At 41.3% G+C, this 26,779-nt stretch overlaps 1 protein-coding gene across 1 annotated transcript in view; it reads right to left on the bottom strand.

Moving 5' to 3' along the window:
• me1 (malic enzyme 1, NADP(+)-dependent, cytosolic) overlaps positions 1 to 26,779 on the bottom strand; it is a 109,976-nt gene that overhangs the window by 25,488 nt on the left and 57,709 nt on the right. The window contains exons 4-5 of the mRNA XM_033641716.2: positions 7,746 to 7,821; positions 5,067 to 5,228 (exon numbers count right to left, since the gene is read on the bottom strand). Of these exons, the coding sequence (XP_033497607.1) occupies positions 5,067 to 5,228; positions 7,746 to 7,821 (238 nt within the window). The remainder of the gene's footprint in view (positions 1 to 5,066; positions 5,229 to 7,745; positions 7,822 to 26,779) is intronic.

Below are 26,779 nucleotides of genomic sequence, written 5' to 3'. Positions count from 1 at the left end.
AGCAGTGGAACGAGATCAGACATCAAGAATAGCCTGGACCTGTCTGAGGTAAGGGACACCCAGCACTGGACGAGTGAAAGCCCACCCAGTACAGATGCACAAACAGCATATTGTCCTGGATGACATCACTGACTCTGATTTCAGCGTGTGTGTTGAGGTTATTCCAGGTGACATCAGGTCCGGGATGCACTGACAGATACAGTCCAGGAAGATAACAAGATGATGTAGTATACACTGGACTCCCCGCAAATGTGTTTGTTTTTCTTCATGCTGTGTGTGTGTGTCTCTGTGCCTCTTCCCCTGCAGGTTTCTGCGGGTCCTGAATGTGAGAAAGAGATAACAGCTGTCCAGGTAGTGAGAGTTTATTGCTGGTTCTCACACAAGATTACACAGCTACCACATTCCTCTGCAGAAGAAATAACAACTACACAGTAGCTCACTTTCTAAAAGTCTAACACAAACATTTTACAGGCCCTGAGCCTCCTCATGATCTGATAACAGATCTAAAGGAATATTTTGACATTCTGGGAACATATGCTTATTCATTTTCTTGTCAACTATTTGATGGGAAGAGCAAGTATGTGCATTTTCTGAAATGTCATCCTATTTGTTTAAAGAAAAAAACAAAACAAAAACACATTGGTCAGGGGGTCTGCCTGCTCGCCTGCTTGGATATCTGCCGGCTGCTCACTCTACCCCCATATCCACTCAAGGACAAATATAATCCCATAATAACGGTCATTTCAATAATTAGCTGGAGCTACCACTACCTCATAGCGTCCCACCTCCATCTGCTCCCATCATGCATTCACAATCAGGACTGGAGAGTGAGGCGGGGAACCGAGGGGCAGTAGGCTAGCCTGCCTCCCATACAAGGCCAGTCCAGATAAACTACACATAAGACACACAAACACACACAGACAGCCTATTTATCCCATTACAACTCATTTAGCCTGTCATCTCTTTAGAATAACAGAAAAATGGAAAAGTCGGCCAGGGCCAGGCAGGCTGTAGCAAAATCTCTTTTATAGCTATTTCTCTTTTAAAGTTGCATAAGCAGCAATACTCTCTCTCTCTCACTCTGTGTGTGTGTGTGTGTGTGTGTGCTTGCAGGCAAGTTTGCCCCTGTACATATTTCTGTCATGTGTTGACTGACCACTACATAATGGAAAATAAATCCTTTCTTTCATTGAGTTAAGAAGATCAATGTAAAATAAGTCTCATGTCCAGTGTAATAAATCAATAAGTAATAATAAGTTCCACAGTTGTCCCTTGTCATCAATTCTGTTTGTGAAATTCATAGACAGGATCTCAAGGCGCAGCCGGGGGGAGGAAAGGTTCCAATTTGGGGACCTCAAAATTGCATCTCTGCTCTTTGCAGATGATGTGGTTCTGTTGGCTTCATCACACCGTAACCTTGAGTGCGCACTGAGGCAGTCTGCAGTTGAGTGTTGAACCTCCAAGTGGTTCTCTGCCGGAAAACGGTGGATTGGCCCCTCTGGATTGGGAGTGAGTTACTGCCCCAAGTATATCTACTCATATACATACCAACCCTCACCTATGGTTATGAGCTTTGGGCAGTGACCAATAGAATATGATCGCCGATACAAGCAGCCAAAATGAGCTCTCTCAGTAGGGTGGCTAAGCTCAGCCTTATAGGCAGGCTGAGGAGCTCAGACATCTGGAGGGAGCTTGGAGTAGAGCCACTGCTCCTTTGCGTCAAATGGGGCCAGTTGAGGTGGTTCGGCATCTGATCAGGATGCCTCCCAGGTGTTTCTGTTAGAGGTGTTCCAGGCATATTCAGCTGGTAGAAGGCCCTGGGATAGACCCAGATTGCACTGGAGGGATTATATTTCTCATTTGGCCTGGGAAAGCCTCGGGATCCCCCAGGAGGAGCTGGAAAGCGTTACTGGGGAGAGGGATGTCTGGTGCTCAGCCTGCTGCCCCTGTGACCCAGCCCCCGATAAGTGTATGAAAATGGATGAATGGATGGATGAATAGATGGATGTTATGTTACTCAATTAGTACAGCAAAAGTAATTAGCTACATTAGTCATATTACTTTCGTTACTCAGCCCAGCTCCGTCAAAGTTGCCGTTAAACAACTCCAAAGCCGCCAAACCTAAACATCATACCTTCTTAACATTAGCTACCTTGACGTTAGCCCTGTGACTGTGCACAGCAGCACTCTTGAAATCCTGTCTACAATAAAAATGGTAGTTTCACACACTTCCAACTTCAGACAAAAGCAGGTGTTGCTGAATAGGCTTAATATTGGCTAACATCACAATGCCCAGTAGGTAAAATCAACATATAAATAAAACAATTTTTACCACGTCTTGAATTTCCCCTTTGTAATAGGAGCTAACTGCCTCAGCCACACCTTTAGCTCTGCACCACGTTAACACACAGGTACTCATTACTGACAAAAGCAATCACATTGCTTGTTACTGCCCTAAACCACACATATCCATCCAATAGGCGCAGAGCTGAAGCCAGGTATAACTTTTTCTTGACAAACACTTTATCCATCCAGCACGTCTGTACAGCATCTCTGGTTATCTTAGAGTTGCAAGATTCAGCCAGTGATTAAACGAAAGATTTACGACCTGTTCGTAAGTGAGTCTTAGGGGTGTTAGGAACTATAATTTGGAGCTTTGGATAGAACCATGCTAGCTGTTTGCACCAGCTAAATCAGTGCTCAGCTCATGCCACACACACAGACATCAAAGAGGTATCAATCAACATATGCTGAACTATTCCTATAACATCTTTACTTACAGTATTTTAAGTTGTTATGTTTGAAGTCCAACAGCACCACCTCAACTACAACAGGCCCTGCATCACCACTCACTGACACACACATAACTATACACACAAAAAGCAATTCTCTTCTTCCTATCTTGGCAGCAGATATACAGCAGACTGAAGCAATTGGAACAAGTCAAGCTATGAGACAGCTTGTTAAAGTTGTGTTGTGATGCCCATAAATGTCTAAAACTGCTGCCGTGCACCCAAGAATCTAATCTGCAGATGGTATTATCACCCTTTACCAGAAGCATTCAGAGTAGTAAACTAAATGTGGAAACTTAGGGTGCACAGTGCCAGTACAGGAAGAGGTCAAAAGGTAGAGCAACATACTGAAGGTCTATAAAGATAAAAGAGCTGAGGTGGAGGACTTGACAGGATGAGAGAATATTTTGCTCTCTTAATTCAGTTCCAATGGCATGAAGACGACTAATGTAGCAACGTCATTTATTTTATATGCCTTCTGGGAAGACTGCAGTGTTTCTGTTGTTATAATGCAAGGGACTTCTGATGAATGCTGCCACAGAGGGTTTAGAAACACTTCCATATAAATTCGACTTCTTACATTTCTTATTTCATTTTCTTTGCAGACTCATCCATCCTCAGCAACATCTCTCATTGTTAATCCACTTAAGACATGTGCTTGGATTGAAACCGAACTCCAGGGACTGAGTCATGTGAAGACTGTCTTGGAGGATGAAGGACAGCTCCTGACAGGCTGAGCTCAGCTGTGTCGGGCGCACAGGCATCTGAGGCTGCCACGCCCTTGGCCGAAGCTGAGAGTTGTGTATATATAGACGTGCACACAGACTATTCTTAGTCTGTTTAAGGCTACAGGCACACGTGCTGCCCTGCCCAGTTTGAATCATCTCTCAGGGAACCTGCCATAGAGAACAGGGACCATAGGTGGGTAACTGTAGCTCTGTTCTGTTCTGCTGCTACTCTCCCAGGCTGGCAGAGGGGAGGTGTTTTCCCAGCTGGCATCCATCAATAGAGCTGCTTACCTCACTTATATAAAGGGTGTTTCCTGGTTGTAAGTGTTGGATTTGTTTTCTTTTTCTTGGCTGATTTCTGAGGCAAGGTTTACCTGGCCAAGGTGGATAAGGAACATTTCCCCACTGGCATACGCCATCATGTACTCACGGCAGATTAATTTGTATGAGCAATAATTTGAGTTTAAAAGGGAACTTTACTCACTTTCTAAGACAGTCCAAAACTATAAGTAAAAATGAACAACACTCTCCCAGATCCTAAAAATAGAGTGCTTAAACTCAAATTTTTGATGTCATAGGGTATGAAGTCTGGAGCTGCTCCATAGAACTGGTGAAAGATGTTATAGACGGCACTGGGAGCAGCCAAGGGAATGTTCTGAGTGTGTGGGTTCATTTTCTGTTTCAGAACTGAGAACACTATAATAGGATAAAGTTTATTTGGGTATAAAAGAGAAAACAAACATTCTGTGGGTCTACAAAATCAGGCTCCTATTCATTGTCTATGGAGCAGCTCAAGACTTTGTACTTGAACACATCACAAGTTTGAGACTCTCTGGTTTCTGGCTTTGAGAGGGAGTAGCTCTTGTTCATAAATATTGATTGAACTTTCCTGGAGCATGGGAATAATATATTACAATTCTTAATTTAGGTAGTGTTCTCCTATTGCTGCACCACTTCACAGACAAACAGGCATCTGCTGTGCCCAGTGTTTGGTCCACCTCAGCATCTGCAGTTGTGAGGATGGACGGTTTTGGACCAAGCTCAATTGGACCAACAGATGGATGGACATTTTCAAGAGTGAGACTGTTGTTGGTGAGGAGTAGAAGGACGTCTAGAGCATCACTTGAATGAATTGAATGGTAATCAATGGTGCTGTTATCTCCAGCAGGTGTTTTGAGAAAGGTAACGCTAATCTTTGCACTTTACTATTTTAATACGAGGTAAGAATGCGAAAGAAACCCCCATGCATAATCATACTTCAGTAATAGCCTGATTTTATGCATGATCGATGATGATGAAGATAAGGAAAATAGAGATGCATGGGAAAAATCGCATATTGTCAGTATTTCAGGAAAGCTGATGGTCAGCACTGAGTAACACAGTGGCACAACCCTTGTGCTCGTGGTAATGAGCACATTTTAGCATACTAACAGGCTAACCTAAGATATTGAACTGATGAATTTAATGTAAAAATAATACTATAACAGGCTGCGGTCTTCTGTAGCCGTAACGCCTCTATCACTTATATTTAGACCTCATCTCTTACCTCATTGTCTGTGCCCACATCCAGCATGACAGGCAGGCACTGCTGTGGTGGCACACCTCCACAGGCTGTGTAGAGGGCCAGCTTGCCCACCGGGATGCCCATACCACAGCAGCCCAGGTCTCCCAGCCCCAGGATCCTCTCTCCATCTGTCACACACACCGCCTGTCAATCAAGATAACATGTCAGCCATAAACAGCACAGCACTACAGCAGCCACACCAGCCATCTCATCAATTTAAATCTGTGTTTAAGGCTGCTACATGTACAGTAGGATATTCTTAAATTAGATTATACATCACATTATACACAATTTAATGAGACAATACATGAGGCAGCGGTTCTGCCTGCATGTCTCCTTTAACTTTCTTTACCAAAACAAGTCCATCCTGCTACACAGAAACATGTTTTTTTCCTCAGTGTGAGCCAGGGCCTCCTACACCCTCCTGGCTTTCCACTCACTCCTTATTTTACTCATTAAGCAATAAATAAGTTCCTCTAGGTGGATTCCACAGCATGAAACAAATCAATTGTGTAACACTTAATACGACCAGCAGAAGTGTTTAATTTGAAACATTCCTAATTCTCAGGTTTTTTCTTTTTCCACATCATTGTGACGCAGATAACTTTGGCACAACATTTTTACAGCCTCCCACAATCTGACAGGTTTAAAGAGTGTCACTAGTTTTCCCATTTGAATGTTTAAAATCTATAATGACCACACTTAATACCATAAACAGCTTTTTCCCCCAACCAAAACTTGTTAATGTGTGACAGAAAAGCCGCCAGGCTTATCAGTGGATGACTACCTTGGCTCTCGATTGCCTTCTCTCTTTGGAAATGTTAAAAGTAGGCCACATTAGGTGAGTTTACGATAAGACCACCCTGACAATGAGAGGCGGCATGTCAGCGCTGAGGTAAATGCCCTGCTGTTGACAGCTGTGAACAGGTGGCTGAGGCTGCAGGTATATTTGACATGCCAGGAATGCCTACAGGTTTCGTCATTCTAAATATGACAAGAGTATGACTTGCACATAGTTACTTTATACAAAAGATTAAAGGAATATTTCAGGGTTTTGGGAAATTGGCCAATACAGCAGGTCAAGAGAACCAATAGAAAAATCGTCCACCTCCAAAACAGACCACTTACTGCATTCTTTATTGTTTGAAACAGTTTTTACAAATAAAAAGATTGTATTTATTTTTATCATAATAAAGTATCAGCATAATATAGCTAACAGGTATAATTAATAATTGTACAATATTACATGGGCAACCAGGTATCCATATGTTGATAATTTCAACTGTAGACAGACAGGTTCTCCACCTTCAGTTTCAACCCAATCGCCACAGTAAAGGTTTGCATTGTATGTTTTTGCAAACCACATATAATGTTACATTTGTACATTAGTATGTAGTGTGTTAATTGAAACTTTATGTTTCAACAACACAGTGGTTAACATGTCATTAGGTTTAGGCACAAAAACTACCTGGTTATGGTTAGGAAAAGATCATGTATGAGCTTAAAATACCTAGTTTTGAGAGCATAATCCCTGTTGAAAATGTAGCAATGTTTCGTTAAAAACAACCCCTTTTATTGGCAACATTCCTGCAGGAAATGAGCGACTTCTTGGTAGAAAAAACAACCAGTTTTTGTGGCACTTACGCAAGAGAAAACGGCAACAGTTTGCTAAAAAACACTCATGTTTGGTGGCTAAAAACCTGCTGGAAGATGCAGCGCTGACTTGTAAAAAAAAAAAAAATCATCTTGTAATTTGTTGCTCTAGGAGAGTGGTCTGGAGTTTGACAGGCATCTCTCCTTGGTGACACACCATCTGCCATCCCCACCACCTCCTAATGACAAATTCAGCTCTATATTATGTCACTTTAGAAACCATGACATGATACGTGTAAAATGTACAAATGTAACGTATCCATGATTTGCAGGAATATACAATGCCAGCATTTTCTTCTGGCGACTGGGCTGTCAGTCCACACTGCAACAGGTAAAGAATCCCCTGATAGTTTAGAAAGTATCTTCAGTACTTTCAAATAACAGTCGTTAGTATTTTGATCTCATTTTATGTAGAATTTCAAACAAAACCAAACAACGGTGCAAAGCTTTTATAGTGTCTGTATGTCATTAAGGATTATGTTAAAGTAAGGTCTCACTCTTATAATAATAACTGTGTCTGTCTATCACTAAAACATAGTTTATCCTATAGTTGTGAAAGAGGTTTAGATAAGCTGGTCGGGGAGTCCATGGAGATTATCTTTGTCTTTCAACATCATAGCAACATGTGTTGTTGTTGGGTGTGTTCTGTTTCATGCTTCTTTTTGCTACTCCACACTGCGGTTACTAAATGTATCCTGTCCTTTCTCCATTTGTGTATACTGTATCATTCTATGAATAAAATAAAACAATATTTTTAAAAGTATAAACAATAAAGGATAAGGCAGGTAACTGTCTGTATTTTTTAATTGTAGGTAAATCCCATAGAGAAACCAACAAGAAAAAGGAATCCTCATCACTCATTTTGTGCTGGCAACTGAGCCAACTGACCAAAACATTCAGGTATTCCAACTGTTATGTTCTGCTTTTTTTGCTGCAGTTATACAAACAAGGCTTAGTATGAATGAGTTCTATAATGTGGGAGTGCTGAAACAACACATTATCTTTTACCCTGACGTCCTTTTCTGGCCAATTCTGGAGCAGCGTGGCAATGTGGCCTCGGTCATGAATAGTGATGAACAGCCCCCTGGAAAATAGAAAAATAAATGGAAGAACATAAGTCAGCAAAAGAAAGAGGGAAGAGAAAGAGACCATACTTTATGTATATTCAAAAGACACCACAGGGTGTCATGGTCAATTGTTTTATGTCATGCTTGACTAATAAAGCAAAATGTCTTGGCAATAACAATGGCAACACCAGAATTCAATGAACTCATGAACACTTTGTACTTAAAAAAAACATCTTATCTAAGATTTGAGGGAAAAACACCTTCAAGCTGTACCTAAAGGACTGTTTGAAGTTAAGCTGCTATTTCATTTCTGCCTTTTTTCTCCTGACCAAGACTTTATTGAATACTGATGGCACCTGGGACTTTAATGTTGAGCCCAGATCCCGGGGCCTCTGCAGGGAGTTTGCTTTGGACCCTTGAGGCTCCACAAATATTCATTCATCTTATTATCACTCCCTCCCACCAACCCTCCCTCTTTCCTTTCCTTGCTCCCTGGAATCAACGTCCTTCCCTCCGGGACAATCCCTGGATAAAGAGATCATCTCTACGCGTGGGGTCCAGCTGCGGCGTCTTTCCTACCCAACACACCCATCTGGTTATAGTATGGGGGGACAACACCTCCTCCATGTGCCAGTGGCAGTAAAACATCACTATTTGTAAGAATCTGCTCATATAGTAAAAGCCAGTCCCAGGTCAAAGCTTGTGGAAATGTCAAACGCAAACAGCATGACACATTGTTAAACGCAAGAATAAAATCTAGTGAGATGAAGAGAAAGGCATAAAAGTGTCAAATAAAAATGCTTTGATAAGTCAGGGATGAGGAAGGGTACGCTGTCAGCACAGGTTTCCACTTAACACCAGTAAAAATAGTGGAAAAAGTCTGGTCATACTGGTGTCTGAGGAGGCTGTACTTAGACACAGTGGTGCTTTGGGCGAAATACTAACTTCAGCATGCTAAAATACTCACAGTGACAATGCTAACACACAGGTAATGTTTAGCTTATTGCCATGTCATAATTCGCTAACTAGCTAGCACTTAACACAAAGTACAGCTGATAGAAATGTTATTAGTTTTTCAGGTATTTGATCATGAACTTGGACAAATTACACTGTTGACCCGATGATGACACTAGAGAAGTTGAGAGATCACTAATGTTATCACAGTTCATCCTGAGAGGGACATCAGTGTAAGTACCACATTTCATGATAATACATCTCATAGTTGTGTAGAGATTTCACTCAAATCACCTCATGGTGACATGAGAGAAAAAGTCAGGGGATTACCAACGTCAACTGGCCTCATCATCTGGCTACCATCAAGCGGGAGCGTCCAAAGCTTAGAAATTGAATGGCCACTTGAGGCTGGCTCCAAAACAGTGTCAATTCCCACCCCCATGTTGCCCAACTTTACAGCAGAAATTAACATGTTTACAGCCTGGTACAAAAAAAAAACAAAAAAAAAAAAACAGTTTTGGTCTCTATAGCTAATTTCAACATTCATGAAAACCATATGGGGGGGGGGGGATTGTTTATAGTAACACAGGGCCACTTAAGTGACAGGTTGTCTGTGAGGCCTCACCACAGTCTATAAGTAAGAGCCACCCCTTACTCCTCCACAGCTCCAACCTCTTGTCCAAAAATGGTCAATTCTGGCTCAAAAAAAAAAAAAAGAAAAAACGATGGCGATGACCAAAATGCCAAACTTGAGGCTTTAAAACGGCATTCATGGCAATACATTGAATACTTGATGAGATATTTCAGTTTGGACCACAGTGGCCAAACAACCGACTGAACGACAGCTAGACAGTTCCATCCCTGGAGCTAAACAAAGCAATTCACAAGTGGAAATCCTACATGTATACATCATGTAGTGCCTTAAATACAACAACTAGATCTAAAGAAAAAAAAAATAGAACAAGTGACACTATGTGGCCTTAAAATAACTTAAAGGAGCTCTATATCATATTCAGAGTGTATCTGATTCAAAGGTTGTCTGCACACTGCTCTAAACATAGAGGGAGATACTAGTGCAAAAAGTGCTAACAGTGGCAACAGTGCTGACAGAGCTAAAGGTGTTAACGGGGGGACTGGAGGATGGGCAGTACACTTTTCTGCTGAGGATTTCCTGTTATCAATGATAACCATGTACAGTACAGGCCAAAAGTTTGGACACACCTTCTCATTCAATGCGTTTTCTTTATTTTCATGACTATTTACATTGTAGATTCTCACTGAAGGCATCAAAACTATGAATGAACACATGTGGAGTTATGTACTTAACAAAAAAAGGTGAAATAACTGAAAACATGTTTTATATTCTAGTTTCTTCAAAATAGCCACCCTTTGCTCTGATTACTGCTTTGCACACTCTTGGCATTCTCTCCATGAGCTTCAAGAGGTAGTCACCTGAAATGGTTTCCACTTCACAGGTGTGCCTTATCAGGGTTAATTAGTGGAATTTCTTGCTTTATCAATGGGGTTGGGACCATCAGTTGTGTTGTGCAGAAGTCAGGTTAATACACAGCCAACAGCCCTATTGGACAACTGTTAAAATTCATATTATGGCAAGAACCAATCAGCTAACTAAAGAAAAACGAGTGGCCATCATTACTTTAAGAAATGAAGGTCAGTCAGTCCGGAAAATTGCAAAAACTTTAAATGTGTCCCCAAGTGGAGTCGCAAAAACCATCAAGCGCTACAACGAAACTGGCACACATGAGGACCGACCCAGGAAAGGAAGACCAAGAGTCACCTCTGCTTCTGAGGATAAGTTCATCCGAATCACCAGCCTCAGAAATCGCAAGTTAACAGCAGCTCAGATCAGAGACCAGATGAATGCCACACAGAGTTCTAGCAGCAGACCCATCTCTAGAACAACTGTTAAGAGGAGACTGCGCGAATCAGGCCTTCATGGTCAAATAGCTGCTAGGAAACCACTGCTAAGGAGAGGCAACAAGCAGAAGAGATTTGTTTGGGCCAAGAAACACATGGAATGGACATTAGACCAGTGGAAATCTGTGCTTTGGTCTGATGAGTCCAAATTTGAGATCTTTGGTTCCAACCGCCGTGTCTTTGTGAGATGCAGAAAAGGTGAACGGATGGATTCCACATGCCTGGTTCCCACTGTGAAGCATGGAGGAGGAGGTGTGATGGTGTGGGGGTGTTTTGCTGGTGACACTGTTGGGGATTTATTCAAAATTGAAGGCACACTGAACCAGCATGGCTACCACAGCATCCTGCAGCGACATGCCATCCCATCTGGTTTGCGTTTAGTTGGACGATCATTTATTTTTCAACAGGACAATGACCCCAAACACACCTCCAGGCTGTGTAAGGGCTATTTGACCAAGAAGGAGAGTGATGGAGTGCTGCGGCAGATGACCTGGCCTCCACAGTCACCGGACCTGAACCCAATCGAGATGGTTTGGGGTGAGCTGGACCGCAGAGTGAAGGCAAAGGGGCCAACAAGTGCTAAACACCTCTGGGAACTCCTTCAAGACTGTTGGAAAACCATTTCAGGTGACTACCTCTTGAAGCTCATGGAGAGAATGCCAAGAGTGTGCAAAGCAGTAATCAGAGCAAAGGGTGGCTATTTTGAAGAAACTAGAATATAAAACATGTTTTCAGTTATTTCACCTTTTTTTGTTAAGTACATAACTCCACATGTGTTCATTCATAGTTTTGATGCCTTCAGTGAGAATCTACAATGTAAATAGTCATGAAAATAAAGAAAACGCATTGAATGAGAAGGTGTGTCCAAACTTTTGGCCTGTACTGTATATGTGCACACACACACACATGGGTGCATGACTTCATTCTCTGCTTGGGACACCATTACTCAACTATATCTTTACATAGCAAATAGCTGATTGCTGCTCTTCTCTTTGGGGAAAGACAAACCTCTGTGAGTTGAGGTATTTGTGTGCTGCTGACAGGCAGGTGGTCAGTACTTTGGCCACATGAGTCGATTTAAGCAGTAGAGGAGCTCACACATGGCAACTGACATCCCCAGGGTGCGGCATGTTTGCTCTCCAAAGGTAAACACTGTGTCCTCTCTGATCTCTAATCAATCAGGCTAAGCACACACACGGTCTCGGTCCTTTTGTGAACTTGACTTTGCCTTTCAGCTGTTTTGGTATTTAGAGATGCCACAGCATGTTGTGGGCTCGCAAGTGTTTCTGTTGCTAATACAAAAAAGAGCGGGGAGTGATTTATACCACTCATCAAAACCTTCAGTCATTCTCTGATTTCAGCTAAGTGTCAACTGAAAAAGACATTTGATGACATCAACTTGGACTCAAGGATGGACATTTTCCACTATTTTCTTATATGTCATCAATTCAATGGTTAATAGAATAATTGAAGCACATTAATCAGTAAAGAAAATAAACATTGGTTGCAGCCCTACATTAAACAAAAGAAGAGAAGAGAGGAAATGAAAGGGTGGAAGAGAAAGAAAAAGAGCATGACTGACCACTGAGAAGACATTGACAGTGACATGGTCCTCCCAAAACAAAGAACTCTGCGGGTCACATACAGGTCACTCGGCCACAGACATCTGGCATTTTAAACACCTTTCAACTTTTCTGGGAGCACAATGACGTACATCGGCATACAGCTACTCATCGTCACATCTCAGCGTGAAAATGTGTGAGTGCTGCTTGAAATACACTGTGGGTAGAAAGTGCAGCCTGCTGTGTGTGTTTACCTGAAGCCAGGACGACATGAGCCGCTGCCAGCAACAGGAGTACGAGGCATTTTGGGACAAAGAGCAGCGTTGGGGCTAAAAAGGTTGACCCTACAATACGACTGTTGGAAAACAACTTTATGAGATGGATCAAAGCAGACAGGCAGTAATGCCTAATCTCTGTCAACATGAAGGTTACCAAAAACATGTCAGGTTCAGCTTACCATTAATCCTCTCCTCCTCCAATTTTCATTTTCTGCCATTCTGTTTGCAGAGGAGCTGTCGACCTCATGACCTTTGACCCTGACCAGTACAATCAAGTAGAGCTGCAGGAGTGCCTGTTGTGCCTTTTAATAGCACATACACACACACACTAGCTTCTCTAAAAAAATCCATCTAATATCAACTGTAGAACAGAGCAGCAAAGAGCTAATCTACAGTATCTCATGATGTCAGGAGCTATGCTGTTTTAAATCCATCATCACTGCCTGTTAAGATGATGATGGTCTTTTCAGAGCAAGAATTTTTAAATGCTAAAAAAATTGCTTAATGGATCATTGACAGTATACAGCAGCTGTCATGAGGATGTGTATGATGTTATGAAAGCTCTTTGTCCAAAATCCACAGAGGTCGCTAGGCTGTGTGGGTGTGTGTGTGTGTGTGTGTGTGTGTGTGTGTGTGTGTGTGTGTGCGTGTGTGTGTCAGACACCAGGGGAGACAACTAAAGAAAAAAAAGACAGATAGATATGTTTTTACATATTTGGTGTTTGGTGAGAACATAGTTGTGAAATGAAGTCATGATGGCCTGTCTAAATTTCTTCAAGGGGTTACTGCTAGTTTAGGGTTAGGATCTGGGTCAAGGGTTAAAGGAAAAATCTGCCCTCTGATAGTGTTGTTAAGCTTACATAAAAAAACAGGTCATGTCCTGCATTAGTGATGCATGGGTCAGGGTTTTTTTTTTTTAACCCACACCAACGTGGACCATTATTAGAGCCAATTCACCCAGCAAACGTGGGTTAATCAATGACCTGAACCCGACCCCCAAATCAGAGCTGAAAGTTTCTGGTAATGACCTTTGCTAATAACAATGTACTTGCTGTTGGCTGTACTGTATGTCATGTCCAGTAAATATCACAATATAAAAAGTACAAACATAGCAAGATGGCATATATTCACCAGTTTTTTAAGTGGTTACATCTTAAGTATGATCTTGACTGCACAGCTGATAACCTGCCTGGATTGTCTACATGAGCGCACGACTGATGGGTACAGTGGTTTGTTTACATGATGTAACAGAAGTGCATATTTAATGGATTCAGTGTGGACAGAGAGATGCTTGCTTGCAGTTAGGACGTGGTGTTAGGCCTACATATTAGCCCGGAGAGATTTAAATATCTTTAGGACTCCAACAGATTTTGTGTGTTTGAGAGAGACAGAGAAAGTGGAAGAGAAGGTGGAAGGTGGACTATTGCACAATGCTTCTGAAAGTTATTACAACTTTCTTAGAACAGTGCTTTGTCACCTAATGACCCGTCTGCTGTGGAAACCCACAATATTTTCTAACAAGCTTAGCCAAAACGCTCAACTTGTGGGTTATGGCTCGACCCATGCATCACAGTCATGCATAATTGTAGCTGCTGTCTAACGAGAAACAGTGGCTGCAAACATCTTCTGTCAGAAGTCCACTCACAGCCCTGTCAGATTGAGCACCCTTTATGGACACCGCCAAAACCATTATTCAGGATATTAGACATGTATCCATTCCTTTTCTTTCCATCCATCCATCCATCCATTTCACTATTTAGGCCTAACCATTTATTTGAACTGTTTATCCATTAATTTTAGCTAACTACTTGAACTACCGTAAATATCCATTACTTTTAGCTAGATTATCTTTTCAATCCTTTACTTTAAGTTAACTATTTTAATCATGTATCCACTTTATCTCACCCTTTTAGTATTTTTTTTTTTACTATTTATTCATTAATTTGAAGTGTTTATCCATTATTTTTAACAAACTACTTGAACTGCCTATTTATTACTTTTTGCTATTGATTTCAACAATTTATCCTTAACTTTAAGCTTACTCTTTCAACCCTTCTGCTGTTAGTTTTTTATGAACCCTTAATCTGTGGTGTTAGGGTGTTATAGCTGACTCAATGTGTGGATATATTTATATTATTTTTAATGAGTTGCACTATAACATAATCTTTCCACATACTCCCAAGCACTAGGGAGTATTGGGAAATACCTTTGGTTGGGAATGCTATATTTCTCCTCATATTGATGATGTAGAGTTCAAATGTGTATGTCTTTGTGTGTGTGCATGTGCGTAAGATTGCTGCTGCCAGAATAATGACCACAATGAATAGCAGTCGCTGCATTTTCTAGATGAGAGGAGGACCACAAAGCATTGAGCTGCCATGTCTGGCTCCTCCTGTAAGAGAGTGTGGCAAGAACAGAGAGGGTAAAGAAAACAACCTGATGGCCTGAAACAGCACCTCCGCTGACCTGCAGCCCAACACAAAACACACCCCAGGGACTGTGGAAAGGCTGCGGGGGCCAGCAGGAGAAAAAACTGCTTTCCACACCATGACCCCGAAACACAGTCTGAGCCCCCATGAGGAAGCCAGTCTCCAATCGTTGACCCGTATCCACACGTAACACCACCAGTCACCATTCTTCACTCCCACTGCATAAGCTTAATCTTCGCGGTGCTGGACGCCCTCAGTTAGCAAGCCACATAAGGTTCAACTGACACAGTGGACACAAATCATTGAGGAAAGACTGTGAAAATAGTGTTAAAGGTCAGAGTCACACTATGAGATGTCTCCAACTAATTAAGCTCCAAATCTGCCATGACAGCTAAGTTTTTATGGCTGGTGTCCCCTGAGAAAGATTATGACAGACTTTTCTTCTAGATTTTCTAGATTTGTTTGAAAGAGCCTAACTGGAGCCGAATGGAGCCAACATCCTGGAGCGTGACTGCCCAGAGGGAAGAGGTAAATGTCAACGAAGTGAAAAAAACTGTTCCTGTTTTGTTACTCTGTGTAACTTCAATTTGTTCACTTAAAAAAAGAAAGATTTTGTAAAAGCTTCTGAAAGGTCACTTTGATAAAGAGCAAGTGTAATCATTGAGAGGCACAGCCAAACTACCAAACAATGTGTTACATAAAACCTAATATATATCTTCCCATACCAGAATGTACAGTATCCTTTGACAGTCAAGAAAATGAAACACCATTCAAGGGACTGTATCTATTGTGCATTAAAGGTTATATCATAGCTTTGGAGTCCACACAAAGATGCTGTCCAATGGGTAATAAATCAATTAACTAATCAAAATGTTTAGTTCACATACAACCAAGAACAATTACACTGTATACAATCTTAAACTGTATAAGAACTGTCTGTCATTACGATTAACTGTTCGCCTGCACTGGAAGGAAATAGAGCTAAGACGTATAGTTTATCCATCTCTGTGCCTGTTCAGCCATCAGCCTGCTGGAGCTGTCATTTACCCTCAAAAAACTGTTACTGTTTGACTAATTACTTTCTCATTTACCCAGAGCTGTAGACACACTGCATGTTGAAGGTTATGCAACAAGAAAGTTTACGCAGGCCATCTGAAGCTGCTTGCCTCTCAGATGGGAGTATGATGGTAACTGAACACCAACAGCCTCTCACACACAGAGATAGTGAGATACATTTAGCTCCCTGGTATTGTAATCCCATGTCATTCTAGTGCTACACACACACACACACACACACACACACACACACACACTCATTTAACAATTGACAAGATTGAGGACTGAGGTTCTCAGCAAAAAGTTTTGTGAATGCACAAAATGAGCTTGTCCTACGAACATTAACTAAAAAATCAATAAACTGTTACTTCTTGCACAGTAAAAAACATATGGTATATAAAAGCAGAATGATATTTAAACTACAGTCTGCCTGTTACAGAAAAAAACACGCCAATACAGTGGGAGAACTCCCTCGTGGAGATCCATGGCTTTTTAATTCAGGTTAAAACTGGAGTGTCACTCCAAAATTAACACACTGGATCTTCCTGCCAGACCAGCTGTCGGGATATTTGAGATATCATTTTATTAAAGTTGGGAAGTTCAGCAGACTTTCACAGAACCAAAAACATGCGGTTGCCAATAAAAAGAGATTAACATTGAGAATTTCATTAGAATAGATTAATCCACTCGCTACTTGATCCGGGTTCAAATGGTCCCAAACAAAGACGAAGAGTTAAAAACGCAATAATAAACCACAGATTTTGATGGGTGATAAAAGATAGATCATTTAGATAAACAGTAGTCCTGTTTCAATCATTATCACTATTTGACAAACTCTAATGAATATATTATACTAATCTTGTGATATAGGTAGTCCTATCCATTACTAAAAATAAACTGATCAATGAGACTCTACTTTATTGAGTTTAACAGTCCACATCTGCTTTCAATACTATTACAACAATGGATGGATATTCTCATTTAAAAAAAAAAACAACTGAACTTTTCCCCCACTACCAAACTAGCTAATTTAAAATAGAAACAAATAAACAGGCTGTGCCTCACTAGTCTTTAATTTTAACTAGTAGCCAACTTGTGTCAGGCCCTGATCACACCGAGATGTGTCACTAGAAACGCTTCACCAGCAAAACCATTGTTTCCCACGGTGAGAGGCACGCCTCACCATGGGAGTCTGTTTTCCACTCAAGACCTACCGGAATACACATCAAGTGTGCTGTTCTATATCAGGTGCTCTGTAGAGAGAGTCACCACAAGCAAGCACATCTGCGTCTACCCAAATAGGAAACCATGTACTAAGGAGGTCCAACATCTTCTGAAAGAACATGATGCAGCCTTCAGATCTGGCAACAAAGAACTCTACAACACTGCCTGACACAACCTAAAGAGAGGGATAAAATCAGCTAAGGCTGCATACAAGGAGAAGACTGAGGATCACTTCACCTCCATGGACCCTGCACGTACGTGGCATGGCATTCATCAGATAACCAACTTCAGAGGCAGAGGAGACTCACCAACAGCATGCGGCCCCATGCTGGCTGATGAACTGAAATGCTTCTTTGCCTGCTTTGAGAGAAGGCCGGACAACAAAGCTTCACCCCTGCTGGACTCTTCTCCAGACACAAGAGGTTAGGCGGGTCCTGAGAACTGTGAATTCCAAGAAGGCAGCTGGACGAGATGGGATCCCAGGAAGAGCTCTCCAGGACTGCACACATGAGCCCGCAGAGGTTTTCACCGACATCTTTAACTCTCACTGGCACACACTGCTGTACCAGCCTGCCTGAACAGCCACTATCATCCCAGTGCCCAAGCAGTCCAACATCACCTCCTTGAATAATCATAAACCAGTGGCACTCACACCCATCATATCCAAGTACTTCGAAAGACTCGTCCTGGGACACATCAAGTCACAAACTCAATAATCAAGTTCGCAGATGACACAACGGCAGTGAGGCTGCCTACAGAGATGAGGTGTGGAGACTGACAGTGTGGAGTGCAGACAACAACCTGTCTCTTAACATCAAGAAGACAAAGGAGCTTATTTAGACTTTGGACAACATCAGGATGAGCTCCTGCCACTGACAATAGGGGGAGAGGAGGTGGAGAGGAAGCCCAACTTTAAATTCCTGGGCCTCCATGTCAGCGAGGACCTCAAGTGGTCTGTAAACTCTGCTGCTCTGGTCAAGAAGGCCCAACAGAGACTTTACTTCCTCAGAACCCCAAGGAAGGCAACCTCTTTGCCAGAATGCTGAAGTCTTTCTACCATTGCACGGTAGAGAGCTTACTAACATACTTCATCACAGTCTGGTACGGAAACTGCTCGGCAGCTGACAGAGCGGCGCTGCAGGGCATCATAAAAACTGCACTGAAGATCATAGGTCTCCTACTGCCCCCCCCTTGAGGACACCTACAGGTCTCGCTGCCACAGCAGAGCCTACAACATAACTAAGGACAGCACCCACCCCTTTCATGAACTGTTTGCACTATTGCCATCTGGAAGACGCTACAGAGCCTTAAACACTTGTACTTCCAGATTCAGAAACAGCTTCTATCCAACAGCCATCTACAAACTGAACTCTCACCCCCTTCCACAGCCACTTCATCAATGACATTATATTAATAACAAGCACTTTGCTCTGTTTTTATGCACTTACATTATTGCAATAACAAGCACACTGCACTTTGCTGTTTTATTTACTTAAATTTTATACTATATAGGTTACTTATCCTACTGTTTTTTTAAAAAAATGTGTATGTGTGTCTGTGTGTGTGCATGAAGGAATACAGTTCTCCTTAGATAGAGACAACCAATTTCATTGTATGCTACATGCAATGACAATTAAGGCATTCTATTCTATTCTTGCATGTGCTTCACTTAGATACAGACCAGAGGTTGATATTAGCAGCATTTAATTATGACGGTCACCCCATTATTTAAATACTAATTGGCGAACATATTTATGGTGTTGCGTGATGAACCAGGTTTAAGCCATCTCTCTGATGAGTATAATGCCATTTACTATGCTGACAACTCAGCTTGCTAGCTAGTTAGCTGTTGGACTGCAAGAAAGCTATTATGTGAGAGGGACGAAGGAATCCAAGTCTGATGCTGTGATCATTTCATATAGACTGCTGTCTTGCTATCTATGCGTGTTGCTCTATTTCAAAAAGTAATTGAAAGAATGTAAAGACGGCTACTGTGGGGAATACAGTTAAGGCAGGACATGGTCTGATGCATGATACATCCATCGAATGCTGCAGGGCTGCCATCAGTGTTCAAAATATGAAAGCATAGCTACTTTCAAAATCATGTAATGTTTCTACTTGTAAGGTTTTTCTTTCACTTAGTAGTGTGGTGGTGGATCAAATGAATCCCTATAGTTTTTTCTATTTTAAACTTAACTTTATTTGTAATTGTGTATATTAACTTTTTCAGTAACTTGTAGTTTCACCACCTGCAGATTCACATTAGCTCCCACAACACTGGGCATGTGTACTTAATACCATGCAGAACAATCATCAAAACTTCCATGACACCTCAGTTTCCCAGGCGGCAGAGCAGGGACAAACAGAAACATGAAGGGAATTCAGACTTCAGCTCGTTATACTGGCCACAGTCTTGGTAACCTACCATGTTTGGACTACCTTGACAGTGATGTAACTAAGACTTGGTTATGTTTGGTTAAGTCTCTGTCAATATAAACCAAACATTTAATCTCAGGATAAATAGTGTCCTGGGTTTTGAGTCTTTTAATTTGTCAGTAGCCAATTTGTCAAAACACTGCAGACACTGGTCTGGGTCTAACACAGGTCTGTCAGTCATCATATCTGCTGAGTATCCTCTAAGGACCAGCACAGCACACAGTAGGACAGCCAGTACATGAACACAGACATGCTGTACAGTGCATTCATGAGGAGACAGAGTAATTTCTATGACTGGATGTGGTATCTGACCACAAGCTGTAGAAACGGACTGACAGCACAATATTTAAGCAATGAGACCACTGGTTTCAACTTTCTTGCTTCCTTCTCTGAGTGATATTTAATAAGTTAATGGCTTTCCATGGAAAGAGAAGAAGATTTTTTTCCCGTAAAGTGTTACTGTAAATGAAGATAATCATTTTTCACATAAATATTTTATTACAAAGTGAGAACTATTTCAGTCTATGCACAAACTGTAACTGTACCTTTCAGTGTCCATTAAACAGGGGAGCAAGTCACTTTTATAGCTTAGGTTGTACCCTTGGTTTTATTCATACAAATCATTTCCAGGGCAATTAAGCATGTGTAGCCAAAGGAGTGAAGCTGTTGGCATCATAAATAACACACTCATGCTGCAGCACATGAAGCATCCAAGCATCTGACTAAACCAATAGAGGAGAAGAAGAAAACTCAGTGAGAAGTGCAGGTCTGGCAGTGCCAATCAATAACCATGTTCATGGTGCAGCCCGAGCTGACGCAAACTCAGCCTGTTTTAAAAATAACTAATTGCAATGGAAAAGATGATCGTTAAAGGAACTAAATATGCAACAGACCTCTGGGAAACGGAAAAAGTGCTATGTAAACACAAAAAGAAGAAAATAAATAGAAACGACAAAAGGGACGCGGATAGTGGGTGAATAATTCAGCATCAGCTCAGCAAACAGAATTATCCAGACCATAATCCGTCTCTCCATCTCTGTCTAAGCACACATAAGCCTGCAGTTGCCTGTGTTTGTTCAGTCTTTTGCAGAATGTATATTTGTGTATTTCTTTTAGGAATTCATCTTAGCAGCAACTGCACCTAGTAATTTTTGTTCAACACACAGCTCTCATCACTTGGAAATGAAACGTGACGTGCAGGAATTCTCTTTCCAGTCCCTTCTCTTTCCTTTCCCTTCTCTTTCCTTTCCCTTCATACCCTCCTCCCTCCATACAGTATGACTCTCTGAAGACAATGCACTCTTCTTCTTCTGCCTCCCACCCTCCATGGCACGCTCTGACTTTGACAGGATTCCACCACATTACAAGTATTCAACTTGTGCCTGAATCACCCTCTATTTTTTACACAAGCAAGGACCAGTTCCAGTCCCTGGCCTCGGAAAACCATAACCCACCCCCACCTCATTCCACTGCAGCCCACTGAAATCAGCCCGGGCTTCCACACAACAACTAATCTTCCTTCGTGAAGCTTTTCCAGACTTTGAGAGGAGGGGGAAACTCTAGAGAATATGGGGCCAAAATGAACACAGTTTAGCCAGTCTGATCAGCCTTTCATCACTTTGGGTAACACGCAGAGGCAGAACATAAAAAAGCATGGAACCTTTTACACAGGCCAACCTGCAGGTGATGAAAATAGCAAACAGACAATGTCAGGTTCTGGGGTTTCATTGCCTGTTGTCTGCTGTAGCTGTCTGGGTAAAGGAGAGACAATTGAGTGTCCAGACGATATCCAACTTCTCTCTCCGCCAGCCTTACATAACTAAAGGGGCAAGAAGCAGCAGAAAAGGGCCTCATTCCAGCGCATAGGCCCTGCTAAAGGAATCAGAGGCACAGACCTGATGAACCCAATTGGCTATTAGAAGAGTTTCAGCCCTCTGCAACCGGGTTTTCCATTCATCTCCCTTTTCACACATGTCCTGACATTTGGACGTGCCAGTGACGTTTCGTGTGGGTTGCAAAGTCACATTTTAAAGCAATTGGTTTTGCCTCATCCAGCAACTGGGCGAGGAGCAGTTGCAAAGGCTGCTTTGATTTGGCAATAGCGGTCAGGACCGGATCACACAATGCATGTACAGGATATAACTTTATATCCTCCAACATTCAAATAGCTCATCCTTTCATGAAAAGCAGACATAAAAGTCATGACGATAGGAGACAGGTTGAGAGAACATAGTAAAATCATTGAGGACTGAAAGGATGACAGTGATTTATTGCCCATTGTATTCTCTTTGACATTCACAGAAAAATGTGTATTCAATTTCAGGCATGTCTGGGGTGGTGGCAGGCGAGCTGCTAATGTCCACTATAAAACAGATGGAGAAATGCTCTCAGATTTTCCAGTTCTCCATGGCTTATAGCTGAGGAGATAATTCATGCATTATATGACACCAAGTGAGAGGCCAAAACCATCATATTTTACAATAGAATATCAATACATTTGTACTTTACTGTGCATTTTATGTTCTAAAGACCATTTAAGTGGATGAAAGACAATCTATCACGCCTTCACATTTCTATTTAGTATATTCTGTAATTATCTGCAACACTCAAGTAATCAATTACCTTGGATAAATGACTTGTTTTGGAGAACATGAAAAAGATACATGTGGTATTCAGTACCAGCTCACCATGGGCAATGTAGTTCATTTAGCCGGCTATGGTTGAGGTTTGGTTAAATTTAGGGAAAGATCATGGACTTTGATAAGACATCAGAAACAGAAGAACATCAGAAGTTGAAGTGGCTTCTATGCAAAGATTAGGTACCTTCATCATTATGGTTACAATAATAACCACATAGTTAAGGTTATGGGATGTTCATGGTCATAGTTTAAAATAACAATGTTGACTAATGTCACTTGTTTTAATCCTTTGCTTCCGACTGCCACTAGAGGGCTTTGTCACTTTAACGTCAACTTAATTTGTTTTGAAATACTTGCGGAAATGAATGATGCTTTATCTTAAAATAGTTAAATTGATTCAAGATACATGAAATAAATGGCTGTAGTACTAAAACTAAAAGTAGGATTGGTCATATCCATAGACTGTACAAAATGATGAATGTAGCTACCGTGGTGTCAACCATCGGTTTGTGGACTCCCATTTTGAAGCCAAATTCAGTATTTTGGCCATCACCATCTTGATTTCTGGAGCCAGAAGTGACCATATATGAACGAGAGGTTCAAGCTGTGGAGGAGCGAGTGGTGAATCTGAGTCACAGACTGTAGCAACGTCTTCCGGACTGTCTGTCACTAAATTGGCCCTGCCCTTAAATTTTAAATGTGCAAAAGTTTGGGCCTTAATAAAATGTAAATGGTTGAAGTATAAAAAAAAAAGAACCCCCTGTACAGTTGTCATGTTGCCAGCCCCAAGTGGTCATTAGAGGAACTTCAGTTTTTGGCAACTCATTCTTTAGCCGTGGAGGTTGCAGCGTGGTCATATCAAATGAGATGAGGTAAAAAAATTTTTGTTTTGTTTTGTTTTTATTTCAATTTTAGGACATCACAACCTGAAAAATTACCATCACTCCCCACTCTTCACTGTGCTGAGCTTGGTGCTCCTTAATGGAGAGTGAAGCATAAAATATCAACACTGTGCTATGCCACATTTATATAATACTTAATTTCATTCTATTGAAAATAGTTAATATTACAAGGGTACTAATTATTACTACTTCATAAACACACATTTTAAATTTGGTTAAAGAAGGTCAAATTCATTCTACTTTTCATTTCTTCTTCAAGGAGAATGTGTTACCTGTTAACACACAACTGCCCCGTGGGTTACATTTTTCAACTTTTTAATAAGGATATTGGAGCTGTAGCTCTCACTGATGTAATGCTGAGGTCTATATCAAAGCAAATGTTAAGGATGCCAGGGGAGAGGTCAAGTCTCACGTAATGAAAACAGATGAAAAAAAGTCAAAAAGCCACCTGAGTTCAGATCCCATTCCTGTAGAGTGGTCAGAGGTCAGACAGAGTCAGTCTGAAACTCCACAGAAAGCAATCATGTCGAAGTGAGTTCATCCACAACAACCAGAGGGTAAATTTACCCCAAGAAACATTAATGTTTATTAATGCTCATGTCACTGAAACCACACATACTCTCTGTGGAACTGCTGAAATGTATATCCAGAACCATCAACAACCTGTTGTGATTCCTGCTTTGTATTACATAAACATTTTATACAACAAAAAAGAGCAAACTTTGACCTCAGACAGTGCGTCATACGGGGGAAATAGGAATGCTGTGAAACAGCAGGAAGGCTTCAGAGATCTGCCTTAAAATCCAGAGTGCTCTGCCAAAATATGCTCCACACAAACCACATTTCTCATATTCATATATAATGTTATTACAATACATTGGCTGGGATCAAATAAGTTTTTGCAAGACCACTTAAGTTATTGTTTTATCATCCAAATATGTACACTTCTTATCAGCAAACAGGCATTATTCATTTACAGATGGAACAAACCATACAGCAGATTTGCTAGAGCGCCTTAATGTATTAAACACTGAAAAAAAAAGCACGTCTTGACCTCTGAACCCATGACAAATAAGTCTACTGTGTGTTGTAGTCTCATTTCACAGTGAAATTGGATTTCTCCTAATAATTTTCCAATCATGCTCACAATTACAAAGCCTACATAAATCTTCATGGATTTGTAATTATTATTCTGCAACTTTATTTAAACTCAGAGGGGTTTAGGTCTATCAGACACTTGTTAAAGAACAGACTTTTCGGTTCAGATGTTTTCACTTCTACTGCATGTGCTGTGATTTAAAAAATGCCAAATCAAAAATCAGTTTTGGTGTACTGTCTTATTGTGCATGCCAGAAAATATGCACTATGAAATAAAATTATTTTTGTAGAACATGTTTACACTTCCAAAGTCTCCTGATTGATTCTGCAACTCACGCAGCCCTTGAGTCCAGATGGATATCTTCAAGTTTCTAACTTTGGGCCAAATGCATGACAGGACTACAAGTGTTCACAGCCAAAGCTTAGCTGAAAGCTGATGGGGCTGTCAAAACAAAGAGAAATTAGCTTTTAGTGCTTTCTCACCACATCCATTAACCAATCAGAGGAATGTTTTGAACTGACAAATAAGAAGCAGAGCTGTTAGGGGATATTAGTGTCAGATACTGTAGGCCTCAGAAGTATGGTCTTATCTGAGTGCTGATATCAGAGTGGTGCAGTTGGATGGTGATAAAGGTACGGTGTGTTGACTTAAGCTCTTATTGTCAGAGAGGTGTGTCAGCATGAGGCTGACCCAGTTTCAGACACTAAAACTGGTCTGCTATGCTGAGATTGTAAATCATCATGTTTCTGTGTAAATATGTATTAATTCAATGACTTGTTTTATTTCTTTTGAATTTACCAGAAAGATGACAAGTCTAAATAACAGAATCAATATTTTGTTAATTCCCTCATATAATGCTTTTTAATCTGTCACAACTTTGATTAAGGTTTGGCAAGATTAAGAAAAACAAACACTTGGTTGGCATTATGAAAACATCATGGTTCGGGTTTTAAAATACTATTTGTGAAAAGAAACCCTCTCATTTCAAAGTTGTAAAATCTGGTGCTTGGGCAGTGACTTGTGGTGTCAGACACCAACGAACAAAGCCATCCTTTCACGTCGGCATGATACATGGCCAGTTGCCGTTATACTTTACCAGCACTCGGCCGTGTCGGGGGAAAACCGGGCGGGACATGAATGAAAGTTAAGGCAATGAAAGTCCAAGTGGGGAGGGCGGACGTGGTGGTGAATGGGTCCAACAAACATGGACTTTCACCTAGGAGAGCCGAGTTCACGTCCTGTAAGATTATAAAGCCAAACCCTGTTCTTTTTTCCTACACCCAACCATGTGTTAGTGTTGCCTAAACCTAACCATGTGCCTGTAAACAGGTGGCACAGTGATGCAGTGGTTAGCATTGTTGCCTCACAGCAAGAGGGTTCCTGGTTAACACCCTGGGGTGGGGGAGCCCATGTGTGCGGAATTTGCATGTTCTCTCCCTATATCAGCGTGGGTTTTCTCCAGGGACTCCCACTTCCTCCCACAGTCCGAAGACATGCAGAGTACTTGGTGACTAAAAATTGCCTATAGGTGTGAATGTGAGCGTTAATGGCTGTCTTTCTCCATGTGATGGTGCAGTGTAACCCGCCTCTTCTCCAATGTTCAGCTCCCCTGAGCTGAAGCCAGGAGGTCATTAACTTAGCTTAGAATAAAGAATGGAGGCACAGGGAAACAGCCAGCCCGGCTTATATTTCCAGTCCTGTACATGTGTAAACTAAATAAAGTTGATGTGTTAATCAGTGTGCTTTTAAGGTTCTGGTACACAAATTTTGCTACCTTTGGACAGAGACAGACTAATTGTTTACCCCTACTTTCAGTCTTGATCACTGACATGAAAACTAGGTTGGATAAATATTGCAGTGTCGTTTTTCCTACAAGAACCTAAAGAAAAAAGGAATAAATAAAAAAAGGTTACACCTGCTTCCTGTCGTTACGGCTAGTGTTATGGTGGACAGGACCAAAGCTGATTTTAGTGATGTGAACAAAGGTAATGTATATAAGACAAAAGTCAGAGGTCACCCAAATTTTAATTTACACACTCCATAAGTTGCTGTAGTGTGTGAAGTCTCCCTGTACGCCCCCTTCACTCCCATGGTAATTTTTGGTTACAAAGAAGAAAACATGATTGCATCTGGAACTGAAGCAGAAAGTACCACACCTGGAAAAACAGACACTGCACTGAATCAGATGGTTAGTTGGGCTCACTCACTACAAACTGTCAAGCTTCATCATCTTCACTAATCCACACAGTCCAAGCAGCTTCATCAGACTGTTACTGAGCTTCATCAGAGCACCAAATGTTGGCAGCAGTTTGGATCTGATTGGTTTGGTGTTGTTTTTTATAATGTTTGCATTATTTCATTAGGCCATATTGTGAGCTTTACATCTAACTCAACATGAAAAGACAACAGCAGAGGTTGTACAGCTGCCAAAAATGGTTGGACTGTGATTTGGGGAAAT

Source organism: Epinephelus lanceolatus, chromosome 10 (genome assembly GCF_041903045.1).
Source record: "Epinephelus lanceolatus isolate andai-2023 chromosome 10, ASM4190304v1, whole genome shotgun sequence".
Classification (NCBI taxonomy): domain Eukaryota; kingdom Metazoa; phylum Chordata; class Actinopteri; order Perciformes; family Serranidae; genus Epinephelus; species Epinephelus lanceolatus.
The sequence above is the reverse complement of the archived record's forward strand: the minus strand, read 5'-3'. Positions and strand labels throughout refer to the sequence as shown.